This window comes from Aquarana catesbeiana, linkage group LG10 (genome assembly GCF_042186555.1).
Source record: "Aquarana catesbeiana isolate 2022-GZ linkage group LG10, ASM4218655v1, whole genome shotgun sequence".
Lineage (NCBI taxonomy): Eukaryota > Metazoa > Chordata > Amphibia > Anura > Ranidae > Aquarana > Aquarana catesbeiana.
In genome coordinates this window covers 126,405,538-126,432,486 of record NC_133333.1, presented here as the reverse complement: position 1 = coordinate 126,432,486, position 26,949 = coordinate 126,405,538, and the positions used below count along the sequence as shown (strand labels likewise).

The 26,949-nt window shown below is 40.9% G+C and overlaps 1 protein-coding gene across 1 annotated transcript in view; it reads right to left on the bottom strand.

The window, feature by feature from the left end:
* TECTA (tectorin alpha) overlaps window positions 1-26,949 on the bottom strand; it is a 193,555-nt gene that overhangs the window by 24,734 nt on the left and 141,872 nt on the right. The window contains exons 16-22 of the mRNA XM_073601118.1: window positions 20,390-20,500; window positions 18,854-19,056; window positions 17,157-17,320; window positions 14,653-14,901; window positions 11,663-11,825; window positions 9,640-9,727; window positions 3,894-4,010 (exon numbers count right to left, since the gene is read on the bottom strand). Of these exons, the coding sequence (XP_073457219.1) occupies window positions 3,894-4,010; window positions 9,640-9,727; window positions 11,663-11,825; window positions 14,653-14,901; window positions 17,157-17,320; window positions 18,854-19,056; window positions 20,390-20,500 (1,095 nt within the window). The remainder of the gene's footprint in view (window positions 1-3,893; window positions 4,011-9,639; window positions 9,728-11,662; window positions 11,826-14,652; window positions 14,902-17,156; window positions 17,321-18,853; window positions 19,057-20,389; window positions 20,501-26,949) is intronic.

Below are 26,949 nucleotides of genomic sequence, written 5' to 3'. Positions count from 1 at the left end.
GCCTCCGGAGTGGAGGACCACGAGGTGGTACTCTTAACGCATACCTGTCGGCCAGGAGGGCCAGCAGGTGGCTGAAAAAGAACCCCTAAACATGGCATCTGTCCCATAAATACCCTCTCCCAGAATGCAACCCGGAGGACCACCTCCACCGAGTTGTCCCCGGGAAAGAGGAGCACTTATACGCTTCAACACATTGCCTTTCCAACACCAGCCCATGGTGACAACGACACCCACCGGCACAATGTGGAACTACACGCAACTCAGCCAAGCTGGAACAGAGGCAAATCCAACTTCCTCTAACAAGTAACCCACTAGATTTACCTATCAGTGGTAGATTGAAAATCTACCAGCGCTACATACTCCCCCCACTACAATAGACGTTGTCCTCAACGTCTGTCACAAAAAATAATAATAACTCCCAAGCCTGAGAGCAGGTATTTGAGCATAAAACTTGGATAAGGGCAAAGAAGAAGGAAAGACAGTATAGAAATATACAGTTTTTAACATTTATATAACAGTATGTTTACATCCGCAAACAAAATCACATTATGACTGCCACAACCCCACTGTCTATCTAGCTGAAAATCCTAACAGCTTGATGGAGGATCCACTTGCTCCTGAAAAAAACACAAAGTTAAACACACACACAAGATATATACAGTTTTTAGGAGCAAAGTCTCATTCTAAAAAAATGAAACTCTCTTCCTATAATCTTTCCTTTGTTCCCACTAAGGAACCAACTAGAATAACTTGAGGAGTCCATTACTATGTATATTTAGGTATGTCATATCTTAAACGAAAGAAGTCCAGCTAGCGAAGAAAAAACCCCCGAGCCTTGGATTTGGAAACACAGCACTGAACACCAAATCTTGACCTCGAAGATCTCTGAACACTGACACTATCTAGCTACATACCCCACAGTTCTTTATCCATAATCACCAGTAGAACCGAGGATCTGGCAATGTCAGTGATTTTCCTTGTTTATCCACTGTGGTAATAAAGTACACAATGTCATCTTTCCCTGGTCTGCAAATGACCACTTTGTCAGCATAGATGTGCCGACCATAGTTCCAGTGTAGGAAACATCCACTGAAGCGTTCATCCATAACAACAGAATATCCAGTTTTCCGGAAAGGCTTAGGCACAGACAAATAGTCCCAAACAGCTTCACTGTACCACAGCTCCCAGTTAGCTTCAATCTCTTGCATAATGTCCTGGGTAACATATGGGAACTCCAAACCATATTCCCGGGCCACACACTTGTTAAGCATTCTCTGCAAACGTGCAAGTTTGGGCAACAACATATTTTTCCCCAAACCAGGAGGCACACAAGAGTCCAATGACTTGCTCACCATAGACCCAACAGATGTCGGCAATAAAGTAGTAACTTTAGGCAATGTCTCCCCGACAGTACTGTGTGGCTCCACACAAGGTGATGTTCTCCCAGGATTTAGGGCGGTCCATTCTGGAAAAGTTAAGGCAAAAGCAACGTCTTCACCCTGGGCCCATAACAGTTCTTGTGACATTGTCTCAAATAAATCATCATCACCGGAGAGATCCAACATGAAATCTATCTCCGAATCTCTCAATTCTTCTGCTGGAAAATATTTTCACAAAGTCCCAGATACATTCCCCTGTGAACTCTCACCCGTTCCTGACATGGACTTCTCCAGTTCGGGCAGTCTCTGGGGCAGGCCTCGACCACGGCCGCGGGAAGCCTTTACATATTCCACCTTCCTCTGGACAGGCACAACAGGGATAGGTGTAGTGGACGCGGAAATCAAAGTAATGTCCGCTGATGAGTTGGTTACCGCAGTATCTCTCTCAGGAACACTTTCGGTGACAACAGGCAAAATCACGGCCTGCCGTTCTTTTTCAGCAGTAGTAGCAGCTTCTACTGTGGCGATACCTGTAGCCCAGTCCATACAATAAGCACGGGGCGACATGGTAGGTTGCTCCACCACAAACAACTATTCTCCACATTGCGAGCAGCGAACAAATGGACGGAGATGTATGACCAGTCCTTCACACTTGTGGCAAAGCATGCCCAGTCCTTCAATATCTCCAACTGTATAAAGAACAAACCTCCCCTGCGATTTCAGACGAATGCCAGTGTCTGTAAGCAAGGTTCCGGTCAGCATAGCACCCGCAGCAGTGCTGGTAGAGAACATCTTGGGCCCCACAGTTGGCTGCATCACCGAAAAAGACATGGCCACACTCTGATCTTCTCAGCACGATCACAAGGCCTCTCTTCTTCTCTGGCGCCAACATACACACACGCGCGTCTCACGCGGTATCAAGTAGGCTAGGCTCTTCCCACTTGTTCCTCTGATCACGTAGCTCCCGTGCTTTCACTGGCGCCCGCCGCCTACACAGTCAGAAATAAAGTCCTGCAACTTTTAACCTCTTCTTCTCCTGAGAAATTGACAAAGTCCAGCTCTCACCGTAAACTCCCGGTGAAACACTTCTCCAGGTTGCGAGAACCGATGGCCAACAAATCCCGGACAATGCCCCCACATGTAGCAATAACTCTCGGTGGAGCTGCTGGTTTAAAGTGGGCTGTTACCTTCACTCTCGATACCTCTGTTTCACTGGCACCGGGTCTAGGGTCCCGTTGAGTTTACCTCTGGATGATGTAGACACCAAACACTTGAGTATATTTTCCAATGCTTTAATGAACAAGTAATAACGGAAGTAGCAGGAAAGAGGCAGAAGGAAAGTTGCAGGGAAGCTCAAATACCTTTCTTTAGTATTCTTTAGAACATTCTTTGGAATCGAGCACTTGTAGTTGAAAGCACTCCCCTTGTGGAATTCAATCTTTGCCCGCCTGGATAGGCCTCTCTCACTTGCCTAGCAGCCAATACACAGCAGGAACAAAAGTCTCTGCCACAGACTTGTTTGGAATAAAACCCATACGATCCTCTGCCACAGCATGTATTGGTTTGCGATGAATGTCAGACACAGTACTTGAACATTTAAGCCAACCTGGCAGTACTATGCAGTAAGATTACTTCAGCATACGTCCTCCAGGCCCCTCTCCAGACCAGCACTCTGCATGATCCTTCCATGACGGGTTCCCCCCGGGATCTCCTCGATTGTCCAGCTTCACTCAGGATAGACAGCTCAGGACCATTCCTCTGCTGCTGTGTTAGGCCCCAGACAGGCTTCTGGGCCCACCCACACGCCGCAGCGACATGGGCCTCTGGAGCGGAGGACCACGAGGTGGTACTCTTACCGCATACCTGTTGGCCAGGAGGGCCAGCAGGTGGCTGAAAACGAACCCCTAAATATGGCGTCTGTCCCATAAATACCCTCTCCCAGAATGCAACTCGGAGGACCACCTCCACCGAGTTGTCCCTGGGAAAGAGGAGCACTCATACGCTTCAACGCGTTGCCTTTCCAACACCAGCCCATGGTGACAACGACACCCACCGGCACAGTGTGGAACTACACGCAACTCAGCCAAGCTGGAACAGAGGCAAATCTAACTTCCTCTAACAAGTAACCCACTAGATTTACCTATCAGCGGTAGATTGAAAATCTACCAGCACTACACTAACAATTAATAATTATTATTTAGCCTTTTTCCAGGCTAAATAATAATTTGTTAAATAATGTTTGTTAAATAATGTTTGTTACCCCAGCATTTCATATTCCTAATATGTGCCTGCTGTACCATGTACTTCTATAAAAAAGTATCCTGTTCTCCTTTTCTTGCTTCCTATGTGTGAAATCCCAGGTGATCCTACCAGTCCCTCTGCTTTCCTGTTAAAAACTAAATTATTACATTTATTCACACATTGACAGGCTCTTAGGACATATGGTACTTTAATAACTGAACTGCCCAACTGCTTTCTTTCTTAGTTACAGATTTAATTCCAGATATCTCTTACCTCGACAGCTACGTCCATCGTCCTGCAACGTTCCTGTAACACAGCTACATATAGGTCCATCTAGTCTGCTTGTACAGATCTGTTCACATCCACCGTTTTCCTCACACCAGTCCAAACCTATAATGCAAAAAGAAGAGGATCTATTCACAATAAAACATCTTCTAATAATTCTACATTTATGAGCCATGCATAAACTGCAGCATAATCATTTTTTTAATTAAACTCTTGCATTTCATATGCTTTTCTGAACATTAAAAATAGACTGAGAACTAACACTTTGCCTGAGCCTACCACAAAGAAAATCTTCATTGAAATAATCAGATGCATGTAAAAAAATCCTCCACACTTAGATCCACACAGTAAAAACTATAGAATGAATCATTGGCAAAAATAACATTGTTATTTGTGGTGTCTGTTAAAGCGTTTGTTACCCCAACATTTCATATTCCTAATATGTGCCTGTTGTACCATGTACTCATATAAAAAAGTGCCCTGTTCTATTTATTTTGCTTCCTACGTGTGAAATCCCTGGTGTTCCTGCCAGTCCCTCTGCTTTCCTATTAAAAACTGACCCCATTAAGCAGGCAAACACATAGTGGTCAGTTCTCTAGCTTGGCTGGGAAATCAGCTTGCTCTCCTCCAATGGTCAGACTTGATCTGACACCCCTCCCCATTCGCTGGGAAGCTCACTGTGTGTTGTTGCTTTTCCTACCCCTAGCTTTTATGCAGCTGAGAACAGAGAGAACAGAGGGAATGTGTTCACTTATAAAATAGGGGAAAAAAGGTGTTTATAGTTTTTTTCATATCTACACACGTTTTGCCTCTCATTTCTATTTTAAACTGAATGTGTTGTTTTACAAGGTGATCGTTTATAATCACTTTAAGGGTTTCTCTTTTTACCTATAACGTGGATGTGCCCCATCAAACCTTATATACAATACATATTCATTTTTATGTATTTTATGAAATATTCAAATTCAAACAAATTAACTTTTTATTATTTATCATTTTTTTTTGCTGCAGATATATTTTCTGCTACTTATATATATATATAATTTTAAGCCAGTGCTGCTTTTTGGTGAGTAGATATATCTCATAAATGTATCAATGTATTTGTTTATTATGAATTTGTGCTGTCCGCTGCTGCTTTGTATACTGTACTTACCGCCTCTGACAGCTTTAAAATGACACAGGTAGCCCATTGAGTAGGTTAATGATCCCAGAAATGTATCCCTTCCTCACTTGAACTCACTTGACGGAAACCAGTGGCTCTGCTTTCTTTAAGCGGTGTGAGTAAGTCCTGTGGGGAAATCCCCTCTCTGTTTGCTCTGATCAGGCTTCCTAGGCTGTGCAAGCACTTAGAGCTTTTTGCTACACTTAGAGGCTTCTTTTTGTGCTGGGTTCTCTGTTTGATTAAATAATCAGAGACTTCTTAGCATCCAGCACATGTTGGTACATTTAATACTCAGGAGTTGTCGCAGTGTACACAGAATGCAGACAGTGCAGGGGTCAAGAGGTATGTAATTCACAGAGTACAGGGTTCAGGAATGTGTACTGCTAGAATGCAGGGGTCAGAGGTCTGTAGCATAGGGACATGTAATTCACAGAGTGAAGAGGTTAGCAGTACATAACACAGAGTTCAGGGGTTAGGGTTAGGGTTACGTAACACAAAGAGTACAGTTGTTAAGGATACACAACACATAGAGTGTGGAGGTCGGGTGTAAGTAATGCACAAAGTTCAGGGGTCAGGGGTATGTAACTACTCTTCCTCCTCCAATTCCCTCTACAAGCTAGTCATCTCCTCAAGCTCAAATCCCTCCTCCCAATACAAATCTTCTTCCCGCCCAGCACAAATATCCCCCTTCTAGTAGAAATTTCCTCCCTGAACCTAATGCCATTCAGCAAAAACTATATTCTGCTCCATCCCTCACTGTACTCACTAGACCCCAGTTGCATTGCACCAAATGTGAGGATTTCTCTCAGGCTCTCCCTCGACTTGTGTCATGTGACATGACAGATCTTAGGGGGAGTCTAGCTAAATTTTTTCTCAGCTCTGTTGTCTTGACAAGCCTCACAATGGAGAAAAATGCTGGCCAGTCAATGGAGGGTGATAGCAGAGGCATATCCTGGGGCACTCAACAAAAGATGTGGAACATGTGTTCTAGGTGGCCAGTGCTAGTGACTCCCATGTTACCAACCAACAGAGTTTATATTGTGCTTAAAGCTCATGTGCAGCCATTTTCTTTCTTTGATTTGAGGAATTGTGGTTAAGAGTTAGGACCTTTTTTACTATTTCTCCTAAAGATTCTGGCTGGTGTTCAGCATTAACTTTATGGTGGAATCCATTATGTAACTTATTGTGCTGCTGATTTTCAAAAGCTATAAATCAAAGTAAAGTACTAATGTTGCTCATATACTTGTTCCCATTTCCTGACTCCAAGTTAATAAAAGTAAATTCATCACTTTTAATAATAAATAATAAAGGTTTCAGTGAATAGTGCAAACCATTGAATTAATCTGCATGTTTTGTTGTACCCTGTATGTTGTAGGCAACTGTAAATGTATGAAACATGTCTTATTTCTTTATTAGAATAGTGGAATTGTGAGAAGGGTGTGATATCTCACGTCAAATTCTGAGGTGTTGATTTGCTAAAGAAATAGAAAGTGTTCTCTATTAAAGTGTATGTTTACTTTACAATCAGCTTAGTGAATGAGATGAAACTGTGTTAATTTCTCTCATCCAATCGAATGCCAGCAAAAATCCTTTTTTTTTAATGTCCAGTATCCCAGTATTGAGTGTTCATGGTGAACATAGCTTTAACTTATTTACTAAGATGAGCACTGTATCTCATGTAACTTTACTAAGTAAATCAACTCTATATGCATAACCGCATAACCTATTTCAAGTACCTTTTATTTGCTTAGTCTTGTCACTCAGTTCTACAAAGCATTTTAAGCCCTGATGAAGGTAGGCAGTAGAAAACACATTGAATGTAGCGTTGATAATATCTTTATAAGAGTTAATACATTTTGGATGTCTCCCAGGGGTGCTCCCCGTGCCCATGTAGTGTACAAGAGAAGAACTGTAATGGCCCAAGATCCAGCACCTTAGACCTACATCTTTCAAGCAATAAATACATGTCACAGACCTGTTTCACATGGTTTTCATTTGCAGAGCTGTCAGCAAGCCTTGTTGAAGCATTTAAATAACCATTCAGCTCCCATATGTAAATTTTGAACACAGATCCTAATGGGAGTGTTGATTGCCACTTTGAACAAGCTGCTAGTAGGCTTCAGGACTTCTTGAACTTGTTCAAAGTCTGCTAAAGTCTGCTAGTAGCTTGCGTAAAGAGCCAATCAACACTCCTATTAGGATTTGTGTTCAACATTTAGAAACTGGAGTTGAATGGTACTTTTAACCACTTAAGGACCGGGCCTCTTTTTTGGATGTGTTGTTTACAAGTTAAAAACAGTTTTTTTGCTAGAGAATTACTTAGAACCCCCAAACATTATACATTTTTTTCTAACACCCTAGAGAATAAAATGGCGGTCGTTGCAATACTTTCTGTCACGCCGTATTTGCGCAGCGGTCTTACAAGCGCACTTTTTTAAAAAAAAAATACACTTTTTTGAATTAAAAAATAAGACAACAGTAAAGTTAGCCCAATTTTTGTATTTATATTGTGAAAGATAATGTTATGCCGAGTAAATTGATACCCAACATTTCACGCTTCAAAATTACATCCGCTCGTGGAATGGCGACAAACTTTTACCCTTAAAAATCTCCATAAGCGACAATTAAAAAATTCTACAGGTTGCATGTTTTGCATTACAGAGGAGGTCTAGGGCTAGAATTATTGCTCTCGCTCTACCGATTGCGGCGATACCTCACATGTGTGGTTTGAACCCCGTTTTCATATGCGGGCGCTACTCACGTATGCGTTCGCTTCTGCGCGCGAGCTTGACAGGTCGCGTTTACATTTTTTTAAAAATTTATTTTACCTTTTATTTTTTATGTGTAAACATAGCTTGTAATAGAAAAAAGCATGGCAGGACCGCTTAACCTCCCTGGCGGTATGATTATTTCAGATTTTAGGTGCTGAAAGCAGTACCATTATTTTGCATGGAAATTTGGCGTTTTATATTGTAGGCCTGTAATTCTTAGAAATAACTCACTTAAATCTGTCCAAACAAGAGTCTAGTAGACATCCCGGATATGATAAAGTTTGAAACACAAAATCATAAATTATAATATAAAAAATAACTATAAATAATTATAACAAATAATAATATAATAATAATAAAAATTATTCAATAATGTAATCAAATAAAAAACACTGAAATTTGCTCAGTTGCAGAATTGTCGCTGTCATTACTTTTAGTGTTTGATGACGAATTTCCCCACAAATCACTATCGCTCAATTCTGCAAGTGATTCTAATTTATTATCGCTGTTTTCTAGCTGGTCTAAAACCACTTTTGACGTAAGCGGACATTTTTTGGTTGCTATGGACAATCTCCAGTTTCCTGGCAGAAAGAATAGTATTTATAATATAAAACTGCATGCATGACACTGGACAAACCACTAGGGACAAAGGGGATGTGTAATTGTTTGATACAGTACTGTAATCTGTAAGATTACAGTGTACTGTATCTATACTGTGTTTTTTACTTTTTGAATTTGGCGCCGAACTCTGTCCCCGTGCATTGCAGCGCTCAAAGGGAACGGAGCTCAGCAATGTGAATCGAGCGAGACACGGCGGCTCGCAGATCACAGCGGGGAGATATCGCAGGATCCAGGGGACAAGGTAAGTAACCTCTACATGGACCCTGCGATGCGATCCCGAGTCTGGCTCGAGGTTACCGCTTTTGGTACTGAAGTCTCACCCCGAGCCAGACTCGGGAATACCGCCAGGGAGGCTACATATGAGATCTGTGGTCAAAAAGATCTCATATTTACACTAAAATGCAATTTATAAAAAAAAAAATTGTCTTTTTAAAAAATGGAAAAAAAAAGGCCCTTTAAGAGCTATGGGTGGAAGTGACATTTTGATGTTGCTTCTGCCCTGCAGGGTCATGGAGACGGGTGGGGGCTATCTTACCCTCACTCATCTCCATGCACAGCCACGGGAAGGATCCGATTGCCTCCGCCGCTGCCGATAGCTCCAGTAAGCGGAGAGCACCGGATCGCGACAGGAGGGGTGGGCCCCTCTCCAGCCGCCGCTAAAAGTGATCTCACGGTGAATCCGCTGCAGAGACCACTTTTATCTTGTACCGGACTGCCGGCCGAACATGGCGATACCGGGGTTATGGCAGCTAGCTGCTGTCATAACAATGATATCCGTCCTCAAAGTGAGGAAATATATCGGCGTGCAGAGGTCCGGAAGTGGTTAAAAGCTTAAACATAGCTTGCTGAAAGTTCTGTAAATGTTTTGTCAAAGCTTGCTGTTCACGCTGCTTTTATACAGGCTGAAGCCCGCGTGAAACAGGCCAAAGCTTCAAAACCTTTCCTGATCTAACCAAAGCTAAAAAAATGGATTGGCTATACATACACTTTAAGTATCTGTTTTACTCTGTTCTATGTTAAACTTAAAGTATTGAACTTCTATCCACAGTTTACTCTTACAGAAAGACATTTTCCTGATCCTGTTAAAAGTTCCTTATTGGTACCTTGGGTAAAAAAAAAAATTGTACATCTGTAAGGGAAAAACAGAATTATTATGATTAAAAGTATAGTAAATACTGACGTTTCCTCCTTATTGGACCAACAGAAATAATTTGCTCTTTTGAATCCTGTCCGTGATCATTGGAAATTCTGGAATTCTGAGGACAATTCTGTCAAATAAACATAGTAAAGAAGTAAATAAAAATACAAAAAAATGTTAATTATTTCACCTTCTGTTTTTTTCTCAAATTAATTAGCTGATACTATACCTAGCTTTTTATGCATCTTCCTGATAATGACTTTATTCTGTGTAAAGTTTAGGGTGTTGCTTTACAGATATAACTATATTTCCTATTCTTTGTTTTTTTACACCTATACTTCTGGGGTAAAGCTCAACTGCATGTCTTGGAACTTTGGTTGGCCTCTAAATAAAGCCTTTTGAAAACTTTAAAGAGTGCAAATCAGTAACAATTTATACAAATGGATGACTTCCAAGGAAAAGTTGTGATATTATTTTGAAAAGTAAGTAAAATGAGTGAGTAAAGGGTTTTTTTCTATGGATCCCAAGTAGCAAATGGTTGGAGGATGGACAAATTCTGTCGAGCACCTAGAGGGAATAGGTCTTAATCAATATTCTTATCTGTTTGGAAAGCTAAAGTGATACTAAAGTCTCATTTTTTTTCATTTAAAAATAACAAACATGTTATACTTACCTGCTCTGTGCAGTGGTTTTACACAGAGCAGCCCAGATCCTTCTCTTGTTGGGTCCGCTCCTATACCCTCCCTCCTGCCGAGTGCCCCCACAGCAAGCAGCTTGCTATGTGGGCACCGGAGTAGAGACACTGCACGGTGTGTCCATTAAGACACAAAGTCGCGGTTCGGTCCCACTCCCTCTCTCTACTCATTGGCTCACTGACTTTGATTGATGGCAGCGGGAGCCAAGGGTGCCCCACTGCTGTCTCGGTCAATGAGTAGGAATCTTGGGCAGCCGAGACTCTTGTGCAACATCACTGGATCGAGATGGGCTCAGGTAAGTATTGGGGGGCTGCTGCACACAGAAGGTGACTTTAGGACCACTTCTGACTTTCGAACCACTTTAAGTATTCTGTTCATTAGTGTTTGTGATATCATTAGGGCCCACAGTCATGTGTGTCAATAGGCCTGCAGTTTTTGTGAACATAGTTCATAAAGGTACACCATGGCTAGAACATGAAAGATGAAAATCTTTCACTGGTAATAGTGGTCTCTAGTACCATTCTGCAAATAGTTTTGGATAGATAGAGATGGATTAGAGCCGTAGCAGTTGTTGTTTTTTTTTATTGCTGTCCCTGTTGCAGATTTTCACATACTTCCAGTTTGGAAAAGTAAAACATGACAGAAGTTCAAAGTCGATCCCCCTCAATACAAAGCTTTACAAAAAAGCAATAAAGCTTTGGCTAGACATACTTGTTAATGTGAGAAGCAGAAATTGTGAGTAGCGAAGTTGGTTTTACTATTTTTCTAGTTTGAGGCTTTCACATGTCATGAATCATCTACAGTTTGCCACAGTAAATATAGTGTTTGTTATCTCAACATTTCATATCCCTGATATGTGTATGTTGTACCGTGTACTTATGTTAAAAACTATCCTGTTCCGTTTGCAATGCTTCCTTTGTGTGAAATACCTGGTGATCTAGTCAGTCTCTCTGCTTTTCTATTGCAAACTGACCATGCAAGGCATGAGAACCCATCCCTTGGAGCGTGGTCAGTTTTTTGACTGTGCTGGGAACACATTCTGCCTGTTCTCCAATGTCCTCCACAGCACTGTCCTCTTGTCCTCCAAAAAAGAAACAAAATGTATTTATTATATGTTTTATGAATATAAACAAATGTTTTGCCTTGCATTTCAATTTTAAACTGAATGGGTTGTTTTAACAGGTAAGGGTTTACATATATTTTAATATGTATAGTATAAAGTATGTATTGAGATAAAAACATACAGTAAAATGAACAATGCATCAGCTTATTGTAAGTACAGTATATTGAGTATCAAAAAGAATACAGGATATAAGCTCACAATCAATTAATCATCAATAAACATATTGCTAAAGCCATTCTACACTTACAATTTTACATGAGTATTTTTCAGAGTCACACAAAGATACGGCACAGTGGAGATGAACTTCATCATAATCTCCTATGAATTTAAACACTGTGACATGAAAACGACAAGTAAGAGAAATTCCATTCTCCTCTATCCCAATGGTGTTGTCTTTTATGTTTGGACATCTGGTTAAATAAAAAGGAAAGTTTTAAAGGGAAAACATCATGATGGCATGTTCAAAACATTTTCATTACATTTCTCATCAGTTAAATATTGCTCCATTGAGCACCAAAAAAAATAATAAACCCTGTATTTAGAAGTTCATATTCAAAAGGTAAATATGTTTTTGTGTTCATTTTACAAAATTTTAAGGTAGGAAATAATTTTAGTTTAAGATACATGAACTGCCATTCCCTTCTGCTATGGTGTATTTCTACTAAAATGGAACTCCGGGCTAATAATTACCTGCACCATATCAATGCTTTGAAATGCAATGTTTGTTTCTTAATCTTTACGTAATGTCTTTGTATGTGTAATTTTGGCCAACTATTATTGCTTGCAACACACACACACACACACACACACACACACACACCTCTGCCCAAGGCTATGTTTACAAATATAGTAAGCTTGTTCCTATAGGCGGTAGAGACTATAAGTATCAGAGACTATTGGTGAGACTATTGGTGAGCCACAATTTTGTTCTTGTTGTTGGTGAAAACAAAGTAATCTCATATAAGCTTATTTACACTTCATCACAATGTTCTAAACCAGGGTAGGACCATTAGAAAAGTGATCTGTGAAAAAGAGATGATCCTAGCAGACAAGTGTTGTTTGGACACTAAAGGGTGTGCACCTACAATTTCCAGTGATGAATCCCAGCCCTGCATCTGCCAGCCAGGATGATCACTCTGCAACGTTCTGTTTTACGATTACATTACTGACTACCGAGCCAGCTCTCTGCCAACTGGAAAGAGGTGATGGTGCTAATTTAATGTCAAATGAGAAGGTTAGATGTGGAAGGATGGGACAGAATGTTTGGTGCTGAAACCTGAAATAAGTGTGCAATATGCCTGCAGTATTCCAGGTAAAACTGTAAACGTACAGTATATGTGTTTCACTAATGCATTTTCTCGCTCATCTCATGTAAGTAAATTTGTGGGTCAACTCTGCCCTTTAGAGCATCAGAACAATCCTCAGATTTGAGCCAGTTTTCCCTGACTCTAACCCTAGTGTTTTTTTCTCTGACATTGTTCTGGACAACACTCAGACTAGGTAAAAGTTCAGATAACTCTTTCATCCTATTTCCCTACACTCTTGACTATGTTCAAGCTCTCCTAGGTGGAAGATTCTTTGTTAGCGGTAAGCCCTCCTGAAAGAATTTTCCCATAACAGGTTTGTTTACTCGTCATTACTGTTCACAAGCCAGAGACCAGGATGCTCTCTCCAGTTGGTGGCCCTTAAAATTTGTGCACCTGTATCCTACTAAGCTGATCCTGAGATTCTTGCTAAAGATTCAGCAGGAGGGGGGGGCTGGTTAATTGTCATCATCCCATTCTGTCCAAGGAGACCATGATTTCCTCTCTTGTATGAAACATGAACCTGTGCCCATATTCCTTTGCTCTGCAAAAGAGGGATCTCTGTGTCAGGACAACATTCTTCACCTGAATGTGAGCAGGCTAGGCATGATGGTCTGAAGATTGAAAGGGGGAATTATACACCAGTAATCTACGAAGCCAACCAGAAGATCTATGTTCCCTAGGGCCTAGAATAAATTTACTGACACAACGAAAAAGGAAGGGTGGAACTGGGATCAACTTTGAAGGATCTTCTTTTTTTTTTTGGAACATTTGACGGGACACTACTTTGATGGAGCAAAATCAATGTTGAACATCAGTCAATGTTGTCCTTGTATTTTATTCAGTTGACTCCAGACAAGTGACTTGTAGGTTTAAGTGTCTGCCTTGTAGGCAATTATGGGGACTCAATGAATGGATCAATGCAATTAAATTCCTCAGAGCCACAATGAAGATAAGACCTCCTTTTAATTCAATCTTCCTTCAATGGGACCTGCTCTTGGTTCTAAAGGTCCTAGCTTCTCTTACATTCTTCCCAGCCTCCTCCTGTTCTCATTGGCATGTATCTTTGCTGACACTTTTCTTTGCGGCAGTTGCAAACGCATAGTTTAGGAAATAGAGATGTTATCAAGTGAGGAACTGTACTGCCAGCTATTTCTGATAAAGTCATACCCTGTACAGTTTATCTTCAAAAAGGTAATTTTGGTATTTTACTTCAGTTGGAGACAATGCTGCCATTTTTTCCATTGTAGTCCCCTCTGCCAGACTTGTTTCACCTGGCAAAACTTGACTTAGAGCCTCTGATTTTGGAATACCTTTAGAGAGCAGATAACTTGGGAAGCCAGACAGGCTCTTCTCTAAGGGTCCAAAGAAGGGTGCCCCAGCTTCTTTCAGAATTATCTTGGGTTGAATTGTCAAGGTACTTCAGATGGTGAACACATCTTCTGGCCTTTCCTCACATTAAGAGATCAGGGCACATTTGACAGGAGGTGTATCAATGTCATGAGCAACATTTGCGCAGTTCTCAACAGATGTGATATGTTTTATAAAAGTCAGGTATGGTATGTTTTATGAAATTATATTCTATAAAAGTCAGGTAATCAGCATTTTCCTCAAAATAATCATATGTAAAAGCATATTTGAATTTTAAAAGCAAGTAAGCATGTCCCTCCTTTCTTCAGAAGAACATGAAAAACACTCCACAACTTTCTGCATAAAAATTCTTACCAGAATTTGGATTTTACCCATAAACCTATTCTAACCAACATGTCTAAAGCTATTTTCAAGAAAGAATTCCCAAAAGAAACAAAGGTATAAATTTGATCTGAATTCCTGAATATCCCAAGTAAGGTTAACATTATTTTACCAAAGGTTTCTATTACTTTTCAGATATATTTATCTTTATATTTGTGCCAGAGTTTAACATAACACTAACCCTCCTTCAATAATGAAGTAACGCAATTTGTCATTGCTGTCTCTTGATGGGGTAGCATAGCATTTATTCAGTATTAAAATCAGGTGAGTAGAGTCAGCTCCAACTACAAAGACACCAACAAACAGTACATCTCGAGTGGTAAGCACTACTTCTCCTTGACGATATGGATGCTTATATGATGCATTTTTGTAAAGCGCCATCTTGGTGGTGAAACTCCCCTCTTGAGTTGGAACTGTTAGATTGATTACACTGTAAATATGCAGAGAACAAATAAATAGATGAAACAGCAATGGTTTAAAACAACATTTATAGATTATCTTTTTCGGTGTTATCTCCTAAATTACACATGTCCCTTGTATTTAGATAATATTCATTTAGCCCAGACCTCAGCTTTAAATAAATGTATCTGGACTGTTTCCTTAATGTAGAAGGAGTCAAATTCAGGTATGAAAACTGTAGTGAAGGAGGGCCAGGGTTTTAACCCAATTGTCCAAGTCTTCTATTGGTTCCACATGTTATACATTTGTGTTTCCTAGGTCCAGACTAGAAGTACCCCAGCAGGTAATGTTTTCAGGTGTTCCTTAGTAATTACTACAGTTGCTTAACCACTTAAGGACCAGCCTCGTTTTGGTTTTTAGGTGTTTACATGTTTAAAACAGGTTTTTCTGCTAGAAAATTACTTAGAACCCCCAAACATTATATATGGTTTTTCTTCTAACACCCTAGAGAATAAAATGGCGGTCATTGCAATACTTTTTTTTGCACCATATTTGCGCAGCGGTCTTAAAAGCGCACTTTTTTTGGAAAAAATTCACTTTTTTGAATAAAAAAATAAGACACCAGTAAAGTTAGCCCATTTTTTTTTATATTGTGAAATATAATGTTACGCCGAGTAAATTGATACCCAACATGTCATGCTTGAAAATTGCGCCCGCTCGTGGAATGGCGTCAAACTTTTACCCTCAAAAATCTCCATAGGTGACGTTTAAAAAATTCTACAGGTTACATATTTTGCGGTACAGAGGAGGTCTAGGGCTAAAATTATTGCTCTCGCTCTACCGGTCGCTGCGATACCTCACATGTGTGGTTTGACCACCGTTTTCATACACGGGCGCTACTCGCGTTTGCGTTCGCTTCTGCGCGTGAGCTCGTCGGGACGGGGGGGTTTTAATTTTTTTTTTTTTTTTTTATTATTTATTTTACAATATTTTATTTATTTTTACACTGTTTTAAAAAAAATGGTGTCACTTTTATTCCTATTAGAAGGAATGTAAACATCCCTTCTAATAGAAAAAAGCATGGCAGGACCTCTTAAATATGAGATCTGGGGTAAAAAAGACCTCAGATCTCATATTTACACTAAAATGCAATAAAAAAAAAAGTCATTTAGAAAAATGACATTTGAAAAAATATGCCTTTAAGAGGTGTGGACGGAAGTGACGTATTGACGTCGCTTCCGCCCAGCAGTGTCATGGAGACGAGTGGGCGCCATCTTAGCCTCACTGGTCTCCAGACACACCACGGGGAAGGACGCGATCACCTCCGGTGGAGGGCACCGGATTGCGGCGGGAGGGGGGGCCCTCTCCCGCCACCGATAAAAGTGATCTCGTGCCGAATTCGCCACAGGGACCACTTATATCTGAAAGCCGGCCGCCGCACAAAAACGGGGATACCGGGGTTATGGCAGCTAGCTGCTGCCATAACAACGATATCCCCGTTCAAAGTTTAGACGTACATAGTCGTGCGGCGGTCCTTAAGTGGTTAAAAAACATGAAAAACATGACCTGTTGGGTCCAAAGGATGCAGATGTAGGGAGATAAGGGTTTATTGCATATAAACAACTTCTTATGGTGCTACATGTTTCTTGGCTCCATGGGTGCCAAAAGCCTTATGTAATAGATGTTGACACCAGTGCTTTATAAGTGGCACCTGTTATGCAACCCCTCTCAAAGTGGCTGTACCAGTGTAAGAGGTTATCAACATGGCAGGAGGATGCACAATCACTATTAACTTATCATGGAGAAACCACATTGCCACAGAGATATCAGTCCACATTCCTAAAGTTCCAGTTTGGTAGCAGAGTAGAGATGACCATGTAACATTTTAAATCCTTGTGATTCAACTTTTTTCACCAGTTCAGACAGTAATTTTCATCACTAGAGGACACATTTTTTGACTATACATTTTTGATATTATACCACTATAATATACTGTATACTAATCTTTATATAGAATAAAACATATTTTACAATGAAAATTAAGCCCATAAACATCTGGAATATAAATTCTTTAAAACTGAAATCACTATTTTATATATAAATGAAATTCACGTTTCACTTTTCCTCTTCATAAATAATACACATAAATGGATAAAAAATGTTTATAAAGAAGTTTAGCTCAATACTTAAGTATTCAGGAGGAATACCATAAGAACAATCATCTGTACACAACAAAAATATCACAGTGATCTTTTTTAAGGTATAACTTTGAGTATAGCTTCTTACCTAAGCATCGGTCTTATGACAGAATCCAGAGAAATTTTGATGTCTAATTCATATGCACATGAGAACTCCACATTGATAGTTCTATCCCGTGTAATTATATTCCCTGTGTTGTTTGCGCTCTCTATCCAAACTGTGTTTTTGTACATAATGTGAGTGCCATTTGACTGTAATACAAACAATATAATTACAAATATGAGCACTACTAGAGCACTACTAGAAAACTTTAATTTGTAAATACTATACTGTATTCCGTTAGAAAGCTGGCACTTAGAAATACCCTTTAGTAGTCTCATGGTCTAATGATGAACTAGTGGGGCTCTCTGAAAAAGACGTGCATATATAGAAGGAGCGCCAGACCAAAAAAATAAGAGTCCAAATTAATTTTTTGATATTGTGTTAAAAGACATATATAGACATAGAACATAATATAATTTAAAAATAATTGTAACTGATAAAGTCAAATAATTATTTTATAAGGCACAATTAATTTTACATTATATTATGTTTTATTGTAGCCCTGATGAAGGGGGAGTTCCTTTGACCCCCGAAATGTGTTGGCTGTCTTATAACACCACATCGATAAATTAATTTGGATTCCTATTTTTTGGTCTGGCCTCCTTCCATATATGCACATCTTTTCCTGGTAACCTGCTGGAGTACCTACAGTAGGGTAGCCTTGCCTGTTGTGAGCAGCCTATCCTAAGCCAGTGGAGTCTTCAAATGTTTCTTGCCCTCTCACTACCTCATTTAAACTCATATGAAAGTCCCAGCACCTCTTGGATGCCATTTTTGTCATTGTAGTGGGGCTCTCTGTAACATTTATGGACGAATTGTAAGGCAAAGTATAGGGCAAGATCCAACTTCCTAGTGAATGTCAACAGTTGAATATCAGAACACTGAGTTTTGGGACTCATTGGAAGTTAACTAATGATATATGCAGGCACCACTGGGCTCCTGAGCTTACATACTAATAGCACATGATCCAAGGGTAAGTGCAGAGTCTGTTTAAATTTCAGCTATATTTTTGTGGTAGTATTCTGAAGGATATGGTTGCTTCTAGTTGTTACACCTAGTTGGATATAAACAGCAGGGGAATTTTACTTCTTTTGAATGAAACAAAATTAAACAAGGATAAGATATATTGCCCAGAGCAATTATCTGTTAATCTTACTTACAAAGTGCAGGTTCTAAAATTATTATTACATTCAGGAGCTATATTGAAGACATTACATTGATAATGTTAAAAAGACAATATAAAAGAAGGATTATGTTAATGTATCGGAAAAGATTTCACAATGGGCATCAACCATCTGAAGATAAGGTTGATTTTTAAAAGAGATTTACATTGAAATATCAATTGTTTTTGTTTCCAGCACTTATGCATTCTTAGCAAGATTGTATTGTACTATCGATGGACTGATTTTTTTTTTTTCAAATTCTTTATTTATAGCAACAAAGCACCTAACAAAGCAGTGCAATACAAAACATTTGTTTGTGAGTATAACTATTTGCATTGATTTTCTTCAATAAATAATGCCTAAGGTATGCCTTCTTGCTTCTTGTCATTTAATATTTAAACAATTGTATTTTTCTGAGGTAAATGCTAGCTAGAATTCAAATATAAAATTAAGGATATGTTCTATTCATTCTTCTAAAACCAGAGCTTAGCAATTTTTTACTTTCATATATTTGTTTACCTGTACAATATTTCCACAGTTTCCTTTTGTATTGTTTATTTGAAAAGATATGAAGTCTTCTCCCTCAATACCGGGGCAGTGCCTGTCGTTGATGCGAACACCTTCTCTCTCAAAGCCAAGTTGAAAAAGTTTACATTTTGATATTGAAACTTCCATCTGAGCAGCTTTGCATGTTACTTCTGCATCAATGATATCATGGGTGTCTGTAAAGACAAAGTACACAACACACTTTGGCAAACAGCTAGATGTTCATATTTTATCAGCATACTTCAGTTTCATAGTTTAGTGTTTCCATAGTGCCAAGGCAGGTGTCTGTGCAAGAAAAGCCTTTACTATTTTGATTTAACTGTACTAAAACACACAATAATAAAAATAATAAAATACCTTTTAGGCAACTTTCACACTGAGGCACTTTACAGGCGCTATATCGCTAAAAATAGCGCCTGCAAAGCGCTTGTAAAGCGCCACTCCTGTCACTCCAGTGTGAAAGCCCGAGGGCTTTCACACTGGAGCGGTGTATACACCTCTCCTAAAACGCCCCTGCCCATTGAAATCAATGGGCAGCACAGACAAAGCGCCGCTGCAGCAGCACTTTGTGGGCGCTTTTAACCCTTTTTGGCTGCTTTTCGGCTGCTAGCGCGGGGTTAAAAGTGCCACTAAAACTACGGTAAAGCACTGCTAAAAATAGCGGCGCTTTACCGCTGACGCCCCAGTGCCTCAGTGTGAAATGCCCACATATAGTTTCATTTATAATTTAAATGTATAAAACCCATATAACAATTTTTCTAAAAGAGGGGCCTATGTTTCAGCTATAAGTTGCCAGCAAAGTTGTTTAGACAATTTCAATTTGCTGGACCCAGTGCACCCTCATGAGGATAAAAAAGAAATAGCAACTTTTACCTTGACCTGCTTTCCCTCTATACACTGTTTTAATGGCTTTGCTGTCTTTTATCTCTTTATTATTAGCAAAAATGTTTGACACTTTTGCCTCTGATGCAGCCAGTTTGACCCAGAGAATTCGGTCAGACAGTGCCCTTCTGTATGCTATGCCTCTCCTCTCCATGCAAGGACTGTCAAGTGTATGATGTGCACTATATATATTTTTTATTCTGAGTCTATGTGAGCATAACAAGCAGTAATGGGTTGCCTTTTTGCATCACGACAACTTGAATGATCAAATCCCAGTATAACTGCTGCGACTGGTCGGCAACTGGTTAAGAACTATATGTACAATATATTGTTTAATTTAGTGGGGATCACCTTATAAACATTACATATGTAATATGTGATATAATAATACAGATACATGTGAGTTATTTAAAGCAAGAGAGAGAGTGTAGGGCATTTGTGTGCTCTAGATTTTATTTTTTCTTTGTGTATTGCCTTCACAATAGGCCTACAACTGAGTGTAGCTGGCCCATGGTCAAACAATATAGACTAAAAAGGGTTTGCACCTATGTTCCAGTCTGTATCCATTACAAGAACTCTGTTGCACAATCTGTATTATTGTATAATCTCTATCTTAAAAATGTTTACCATTTCCATAGACTGGTGGATCCATGCAGCCACAAAGCTCTCCTCCATTGTCTACTTCACAGCTCTTGTTGGGACAGCCTGCATCCACACAAGGATCTTCAATCACTCCTGCTATAGATGAAAAGGAGAAAAGAATAACATAATGTTCCTATACCACATATGAGTTTGGGGTTGGTAAAATCATTTACTGCTCTTTTAAGGGGAATATTAATATAACTGACACCACACATTCCCTGCAGTCCCATCAAACTATCTTGTCCACGAAATATACAGTTTATTAGTCATGGAAAGTTATATACCCACAAAAGAAGAGTTAGGAAAAGATATTAAAATGTGTAGAAACAAAAAAGTTCTTTTTCATGGATCTTTCAGTTACCAGTGGGTTATGCTAGTTTAGGGTGGTATAAATGTATTTGATCAAAAAATATTATAGTATCACTGCAGCTCAAGGATGATTCAGTGTCACATAACCTAGAGCCCAAGGACTCTATCTGCACCCCTGCTGTGGCCTGTGTCACAACAGAATGTTCCTAATTTCAAATCTGTTGTCACATATTACGTCATCTTTCATAAGTTGGATTTGTACTGTGTGCAGACCTAAGATGGTATGTGTACAATAAGCAGATTCCAGCTTCTTGCAGAAAGCACTGGTGAGTCAGAAATGTGGGCTATTCAGGGCTCAAGTGACAAGTGATGGATAAGTATGCTAATTCAGAAGAGGAAATTATCAAATTGTTTCCCTACAAAATGCTCATCCCAGAGAAGGGATGTAGCAGTATGATTATATAATATTAAAGTACAAATGGCACCAACCTTGAACCTTGAAAATAATATAGCAGCTGCCCCTTTAAGTGAACAACCCACTCAAAAAATGTGTGAATAAGTGAAGTAAGGTACTGCTCCTATTTGTGCAAGTAAATTCAGTATTGTGCAAAATAAATAATTCCCTAGTATGTGATATCAAACCTATTACACAAAAGCAATATAATAGGGATATAAGATCAATATGATAAGTGGTCTCAGCAAATAATTTATAAATGTACACCAACAAACAAAATATAAAAAAGAAATTATATATAAAAGTGTCCACATAAACTTCAAAAAGTGTCCACCATAAACCAAAGATAAAACAAAAGAAGTCTTCTATGCAATGCTTGTATTATATTTTCAAATAGAAGACTTATTTTTATTTTTGGTTTAAGGTGGGCACTCTTTGAAGTTTATGTGGACATTTTCATATATAATTTTTTAAAATATATTTTAAATGTATGAATTATTTGTGGAGACCACTCAATATCCCAATTATTTTGCTTTTGTGTAATAAGCTTGATATCACATACTAAGGAATATTTTGTTTTGCACAATACTGAATTTATTCTCGCACAAATAGGAGTAGTTCCTTACTTCGCTTATTTAGCAGCTCTGCCACCGTACAAAGCATTAGTAACACCTCATCTTGAATATACAATTCATTTTTGGACACCTAGTCACAAAAAATTATGTTGTTCAACCATAAACAGTGCAGATAAGGACATGAAAATTTATGATGGCCATGGATGAACTCCGCTATCAGCCAAGATTACCTTAACTGAAATTAATTTTCCTGTAAAAGAATTGATTAAAGGGGATATAATCTTCTTGTAAAAACCCAAAAAAGACGATATAGTACATTTGCTGTAAAGTTGTTCAATTTAAGGTCACCAGAAAAAACATGAGGGCAATGTTTTTAACTGGAGGAAAAGAGGTTACATTTCTAAATACATTAAGGGTTCTTTTCCTGTTAGTGTTTTAAAAATGTCTTCAATTGGCACTGGTTATTTCTAAATATAAGTTTCTAAATACAAGAAATATCAACTAATAACATATGGCAGAATTTATGGCAAGGAAGTAGATGCCTTTGGGGTTCCAGAATATAACTTTTTTCTTTGTTGGAGCAAACACTATCATGTTTTTGATGCTGGATACATGCTGTTGCTGTGCTTTGCCATATGCACATTAGGGATGAGCCGAACACCGGTTTGGTTTGCACCAGAACTTGCAAACAGGCAAATAATTTGTATGAACACGCGAACACAGTTAAAGTCTATGGGGCACGATCATGAAAAATCAAAAGTGCTCATTTTAACCTCCCTGGCAGTATGATTATGTCAGATTTTTGATGCTCAAAGAGATACAATGTTTTGCATGGAAATTTGGCGTTTTATATTGTATGCCTGTAATTCATAGGAATAACACACTTAAATCTGTCCAAGCAAGAGTCTAGTTGACAGCCCGGGTATGATCAAATTTGAAACACGAAATCATAAATTATAATATAATAAATAACTATATATAATTATAACAAATAATAATATAATAATAATAATAATAATAATTATTATTCAATAATGTAATCAAATTGCAGAATTGTCGCTATCATTACTTTCAGTGTTTGATGATGAATTTCCCCACAAATCACTATCGCTCAATTCTGCAAGTGATTCTAATTTATTTAAAAGTCCACATGCAGTGCTTAAAATAAGAAATCATTTTCCAGAGAGAAGATCAGATGAGTCCGTCACCAACTTCAGTGTATGTATAAAGGCACACTGCACCACGTGGGGGGTTAAAATCTGCTTACCAGATAGCTTAAACAAACCAGCATGTAGTGGATAAACCACAATAACAGCACCACTTCTCAGCCTCAAACCAACTTCAGATCAGGGTTGCAGTAAAACATCAGACTTTTCCACTCCATTATAACTTCATAGGATTCTCATACATGTATCATTCACCATGGAGAATCAGCAGTGCCCAATGAAGAAAAGAATGCAGCCAATGGTGAAGCCTGTAATAACATGTATAAATGGAAGCCTAGTCTCATAGCTCTCTCTCAGCCTTAAACCTACAGGTACCTTTAAAGACTTTCCGCCTCACTTATATGGGTGGTTCCAGGACGACCTGATCTACTAAAACCCGGGGATCATCGCAACCCCCGCTTTTCCACGGACCTCCGGTCCTACTTCACGCCGCCCGACATGCCGCTGAGTGGGATGGACAAGATGGCGCCGGACGCCTCCACCTCCAGCACGAGGGCCTCCACGCAGCTCTCCCCCTCGGATCCCGCACAGCACCAGGTCCCCGCGAACTCCCAGCAGCCGGCGCTGTACACCGGGGATGCCTCCACACGGTCCGGAGCGGTGAGTCCCCCAAGTCGGCCTACTCCCCCCTGAGGCCTCACCGGCAGGCTCGCTGGCCGCCATCTTGGGTCACCCACAGCAGCAGTACACCCAATGCACGGATGCATTCCAGAGGCTGCTGTGGACAGCATCAGATCCCTGCATCCATGGGACGGATCCAGGCTCCCCGCACCCTCGGATGCCTCAGAGGACTTTCTGGTCTTGTCAGGCCCTGTGCATCCACCCACTCTCTAGGTATGGGCCTGTAGGAGCCCAGGCCGCCCGTGGGGTCCCTACAGCAGCCCCATCCCCCAAGACACAGGGGATATCTCGATCCCGAGACCCCTGCCTTCCCAAACCCCAGGCTGCCTCTTCTGCCACCTATGCACAGATGGCATGCACCCCAGCGCTCTCATTGCCCGTGGGACTTACCGAGAGGGCCCCCCTGCCTGCACAGGACCCAGCCTGGTGTGAACCTTGGGACCAGCCATCCCCACACTCAGATCCCGGCATCCCCCTGTGGGCACATCAGCAACCACCGCCCAATCCCCCCCTCCCTCAGCAACTGATGGGAACTGCTCAGTTTCAACCTATACCCCCCAGTGGCACTCCTACCTGCAAGTGATGCCTACCAAAGATGACTTTAGACAGCTAATAGAGGATGTGAAATCCACCTGCCGCTCGGAGATCCAGGCTCTCCAGTCAGGCCTTAAACACTTATCTGACAGGGTAGAAATGGCGGAGGAGGAGATGCAGGAAACCAAATTAGCAGTCCACAGGACCCAACTTCAGGGTGCAGATCATCGCTCCTTACTTAGGGACATGCAACGACACGTCGAGGACCTGGACAACAGGGGGCGCAGGAACACCATCTGAGTACGGGGAGTCCCGGAAACAGAGGGCTCTGAGGACATACAATCTACATTACAGACTCTGTTCAACAACTTGATCAGTGAACCCCCTACTAGATCTATTGAAATGGACAGAGCTCACCGCGTCCCGCGTCCTAAAGGAGCCTCCTCCAAACCCTGAGACATCATCTGCAGGCTAAGCTCCTACCCCCTGAAGGAGGAAATTATGAGAGAGGCCCGTCTCGCTTGCAGAGTGACCCTTGATAATGCTCAAATTCAGCTATGCCCGGATCTTTCCTGGATCACCATGCAAAAACGTAGACTTCTTCAACCACTAATGCGCACTCTACAAGATGAGAATATTCCCTACCGCTGGGGATTCCCTTTTAGTCTCACAGCGAAACACCAAGGCAAAACAGCCGTGCTGAGATACCCAGAGGACTTAGCTGCTTTCTGTGACACTCTCAAAATCCATGTCCCCCAGCTCCCTGATTGGGACCTTGTGGCCACACCACCCCTGCCACCTACAGTCTGGCAGAAGATTACCCCCACTAAACACCCTTGGGCACCAGATGTGTCTAGAAAAGCTACCAGACATAACAGGTAACCTGACTTTGTTCCTGCTACTGTGCTGCTGGCTTACCTAGTGCCCAACCACCCACCCCTAGCCAGTGGCTCTGCCCTGGCGACTACCCAAATTCCAGTCCACCCTCTAATGCCCTAGCTTTATTCCAAGTTTGCATTACGGCCATGTCTCAGACGAGACTAGAGAGATAGAAACCTTCCATGCCTCACCCCTCACCCCCCCCATTTGTTAGATTACAGTTGCTAATGGTCTTCTTGTCTTACCTGACTGACCTAGGATTCCCCTGTGCCCCCCTGACTTGAGTTGGAGAAGCTCACGAGAAGCTGTGTTGACCTAGGCCTCGATGTTCCCTTAAACTAACTTTTTCTCTTTTCTCTAGCTTTCCTTTTATTTTTCTACTCTCCCATCATCGTTTGGCTCCGTGAGGTGCCCTCTCCCGACCTCTAGCACCTGCAAACTCTCCAGCCACATCAGATAAGTATCCTCCCCTTTGCTTTTATCCACCTCCATGGCTAAGATCTTACCCTTACATGTTCACGGCTTGAATTCCAATAGAAAAAGACACCTGGCACTAAGGGAGTTTAGGCAATCAGGAGCGGATGTAATTATGGTCCAGGAAACACATTTTGACAAAGGGGGCTCCTTTGTATTTGCCTCCAAGTACTATCCCCAGATCTACCTCTCCTTGGGACTCCATAAAAGAGCAGGGGTTTGCCATACTTATTGTAACAGGGGTCCCCCTTTATCTGCTCTGACCACCTGACCACTACAGTGATCCTCAAGGCCACTTTATTATCCTCCGAGGCCTATGGCAATCACTGGAGGTTACTTTCTGTGTGATTTACACCCCAAATGTTAAACAGCTTGGGTTCCTGTCTAGGGTGTAAGCCCATCTCTTCAGACTGGACCATGGGCTACTGGTAATGGGGGGAGACTTCAACTTAACCCAATCAGCTACTTCGGATCGCCATATGGTGAACCCCAGGGCATCCCTGGCTCAAATTAGAGACTCAAAACTATTTTGACAGCTCTGCAGATGTTACGCTCTCTTTGATGCCTGGCGGGTCCTCCACCCTGGCGACAGTACACTTTCTACTCGGCCCCCCATCGCACACACTCCCACATAGACTATTTTTTCGTCAACAACCCCACTCTAAGATTGACTCATACAGCGCAGATACTTCCGATCTCTTGGTCTGATCATGCCCCTATACTGCTGACTCTAGACCTTGGTACTCCCAATCGCAGAACCTACAGTATGACTGGCGCCTAAACACATTTCTTCTTCAGCACCTTCCCTTGAGAACAGAATTTGACTCCACTTTAAAATACTACTTTGCGGAAAACGACACCCCAGACACGACCCTCCCCACACTGTGGGAAGCCCATAAGACGGTAATGAGGGGTAGATGCCTTGCACTGTCCTCTGCCATGAAAAAAAAATGCAAAGTCCATGAAACTGAAAACGGAAAAGGAGCTTAAGGTCCTGGAACATCGTTTGCAAAGTTCCCCCGCCTTGCCCCGCCTTAAAAAAATCTCCACCCTCCGTGCGATTCTTGGCGACTTAGCAATCGGCCAAGTGGAGAAAGCCTTAATCAGCCTAAAACAAATGTACTACGATAAACGCAATAAGGCCCATTTCCTCCTGGCCAGGAAGTTGCGTGACATCACCTACATAACAGTGCCACACCAGATTAAGAATAGCTCAGGATGCCTGGTATCCCACCCCAGGGAAATAGCCCACTCCTTTGCAGAATTTTACATGGATCTCTACAACAATCCGAGTATTCCCAGCAATCCTCCTTCCCCCGAACTTTCCCAGCGTATGCAACACTATCTTGAGCAAAGTGGGATTTCCCGACTTCAGCCCTCAGACCTGACCTTCCTAAACGTACAGATCACGGTAGAAGAACTAGAGCAGACCATCAAATCCCTACCTTCACATAAGGCCCCAGGACCAGACGG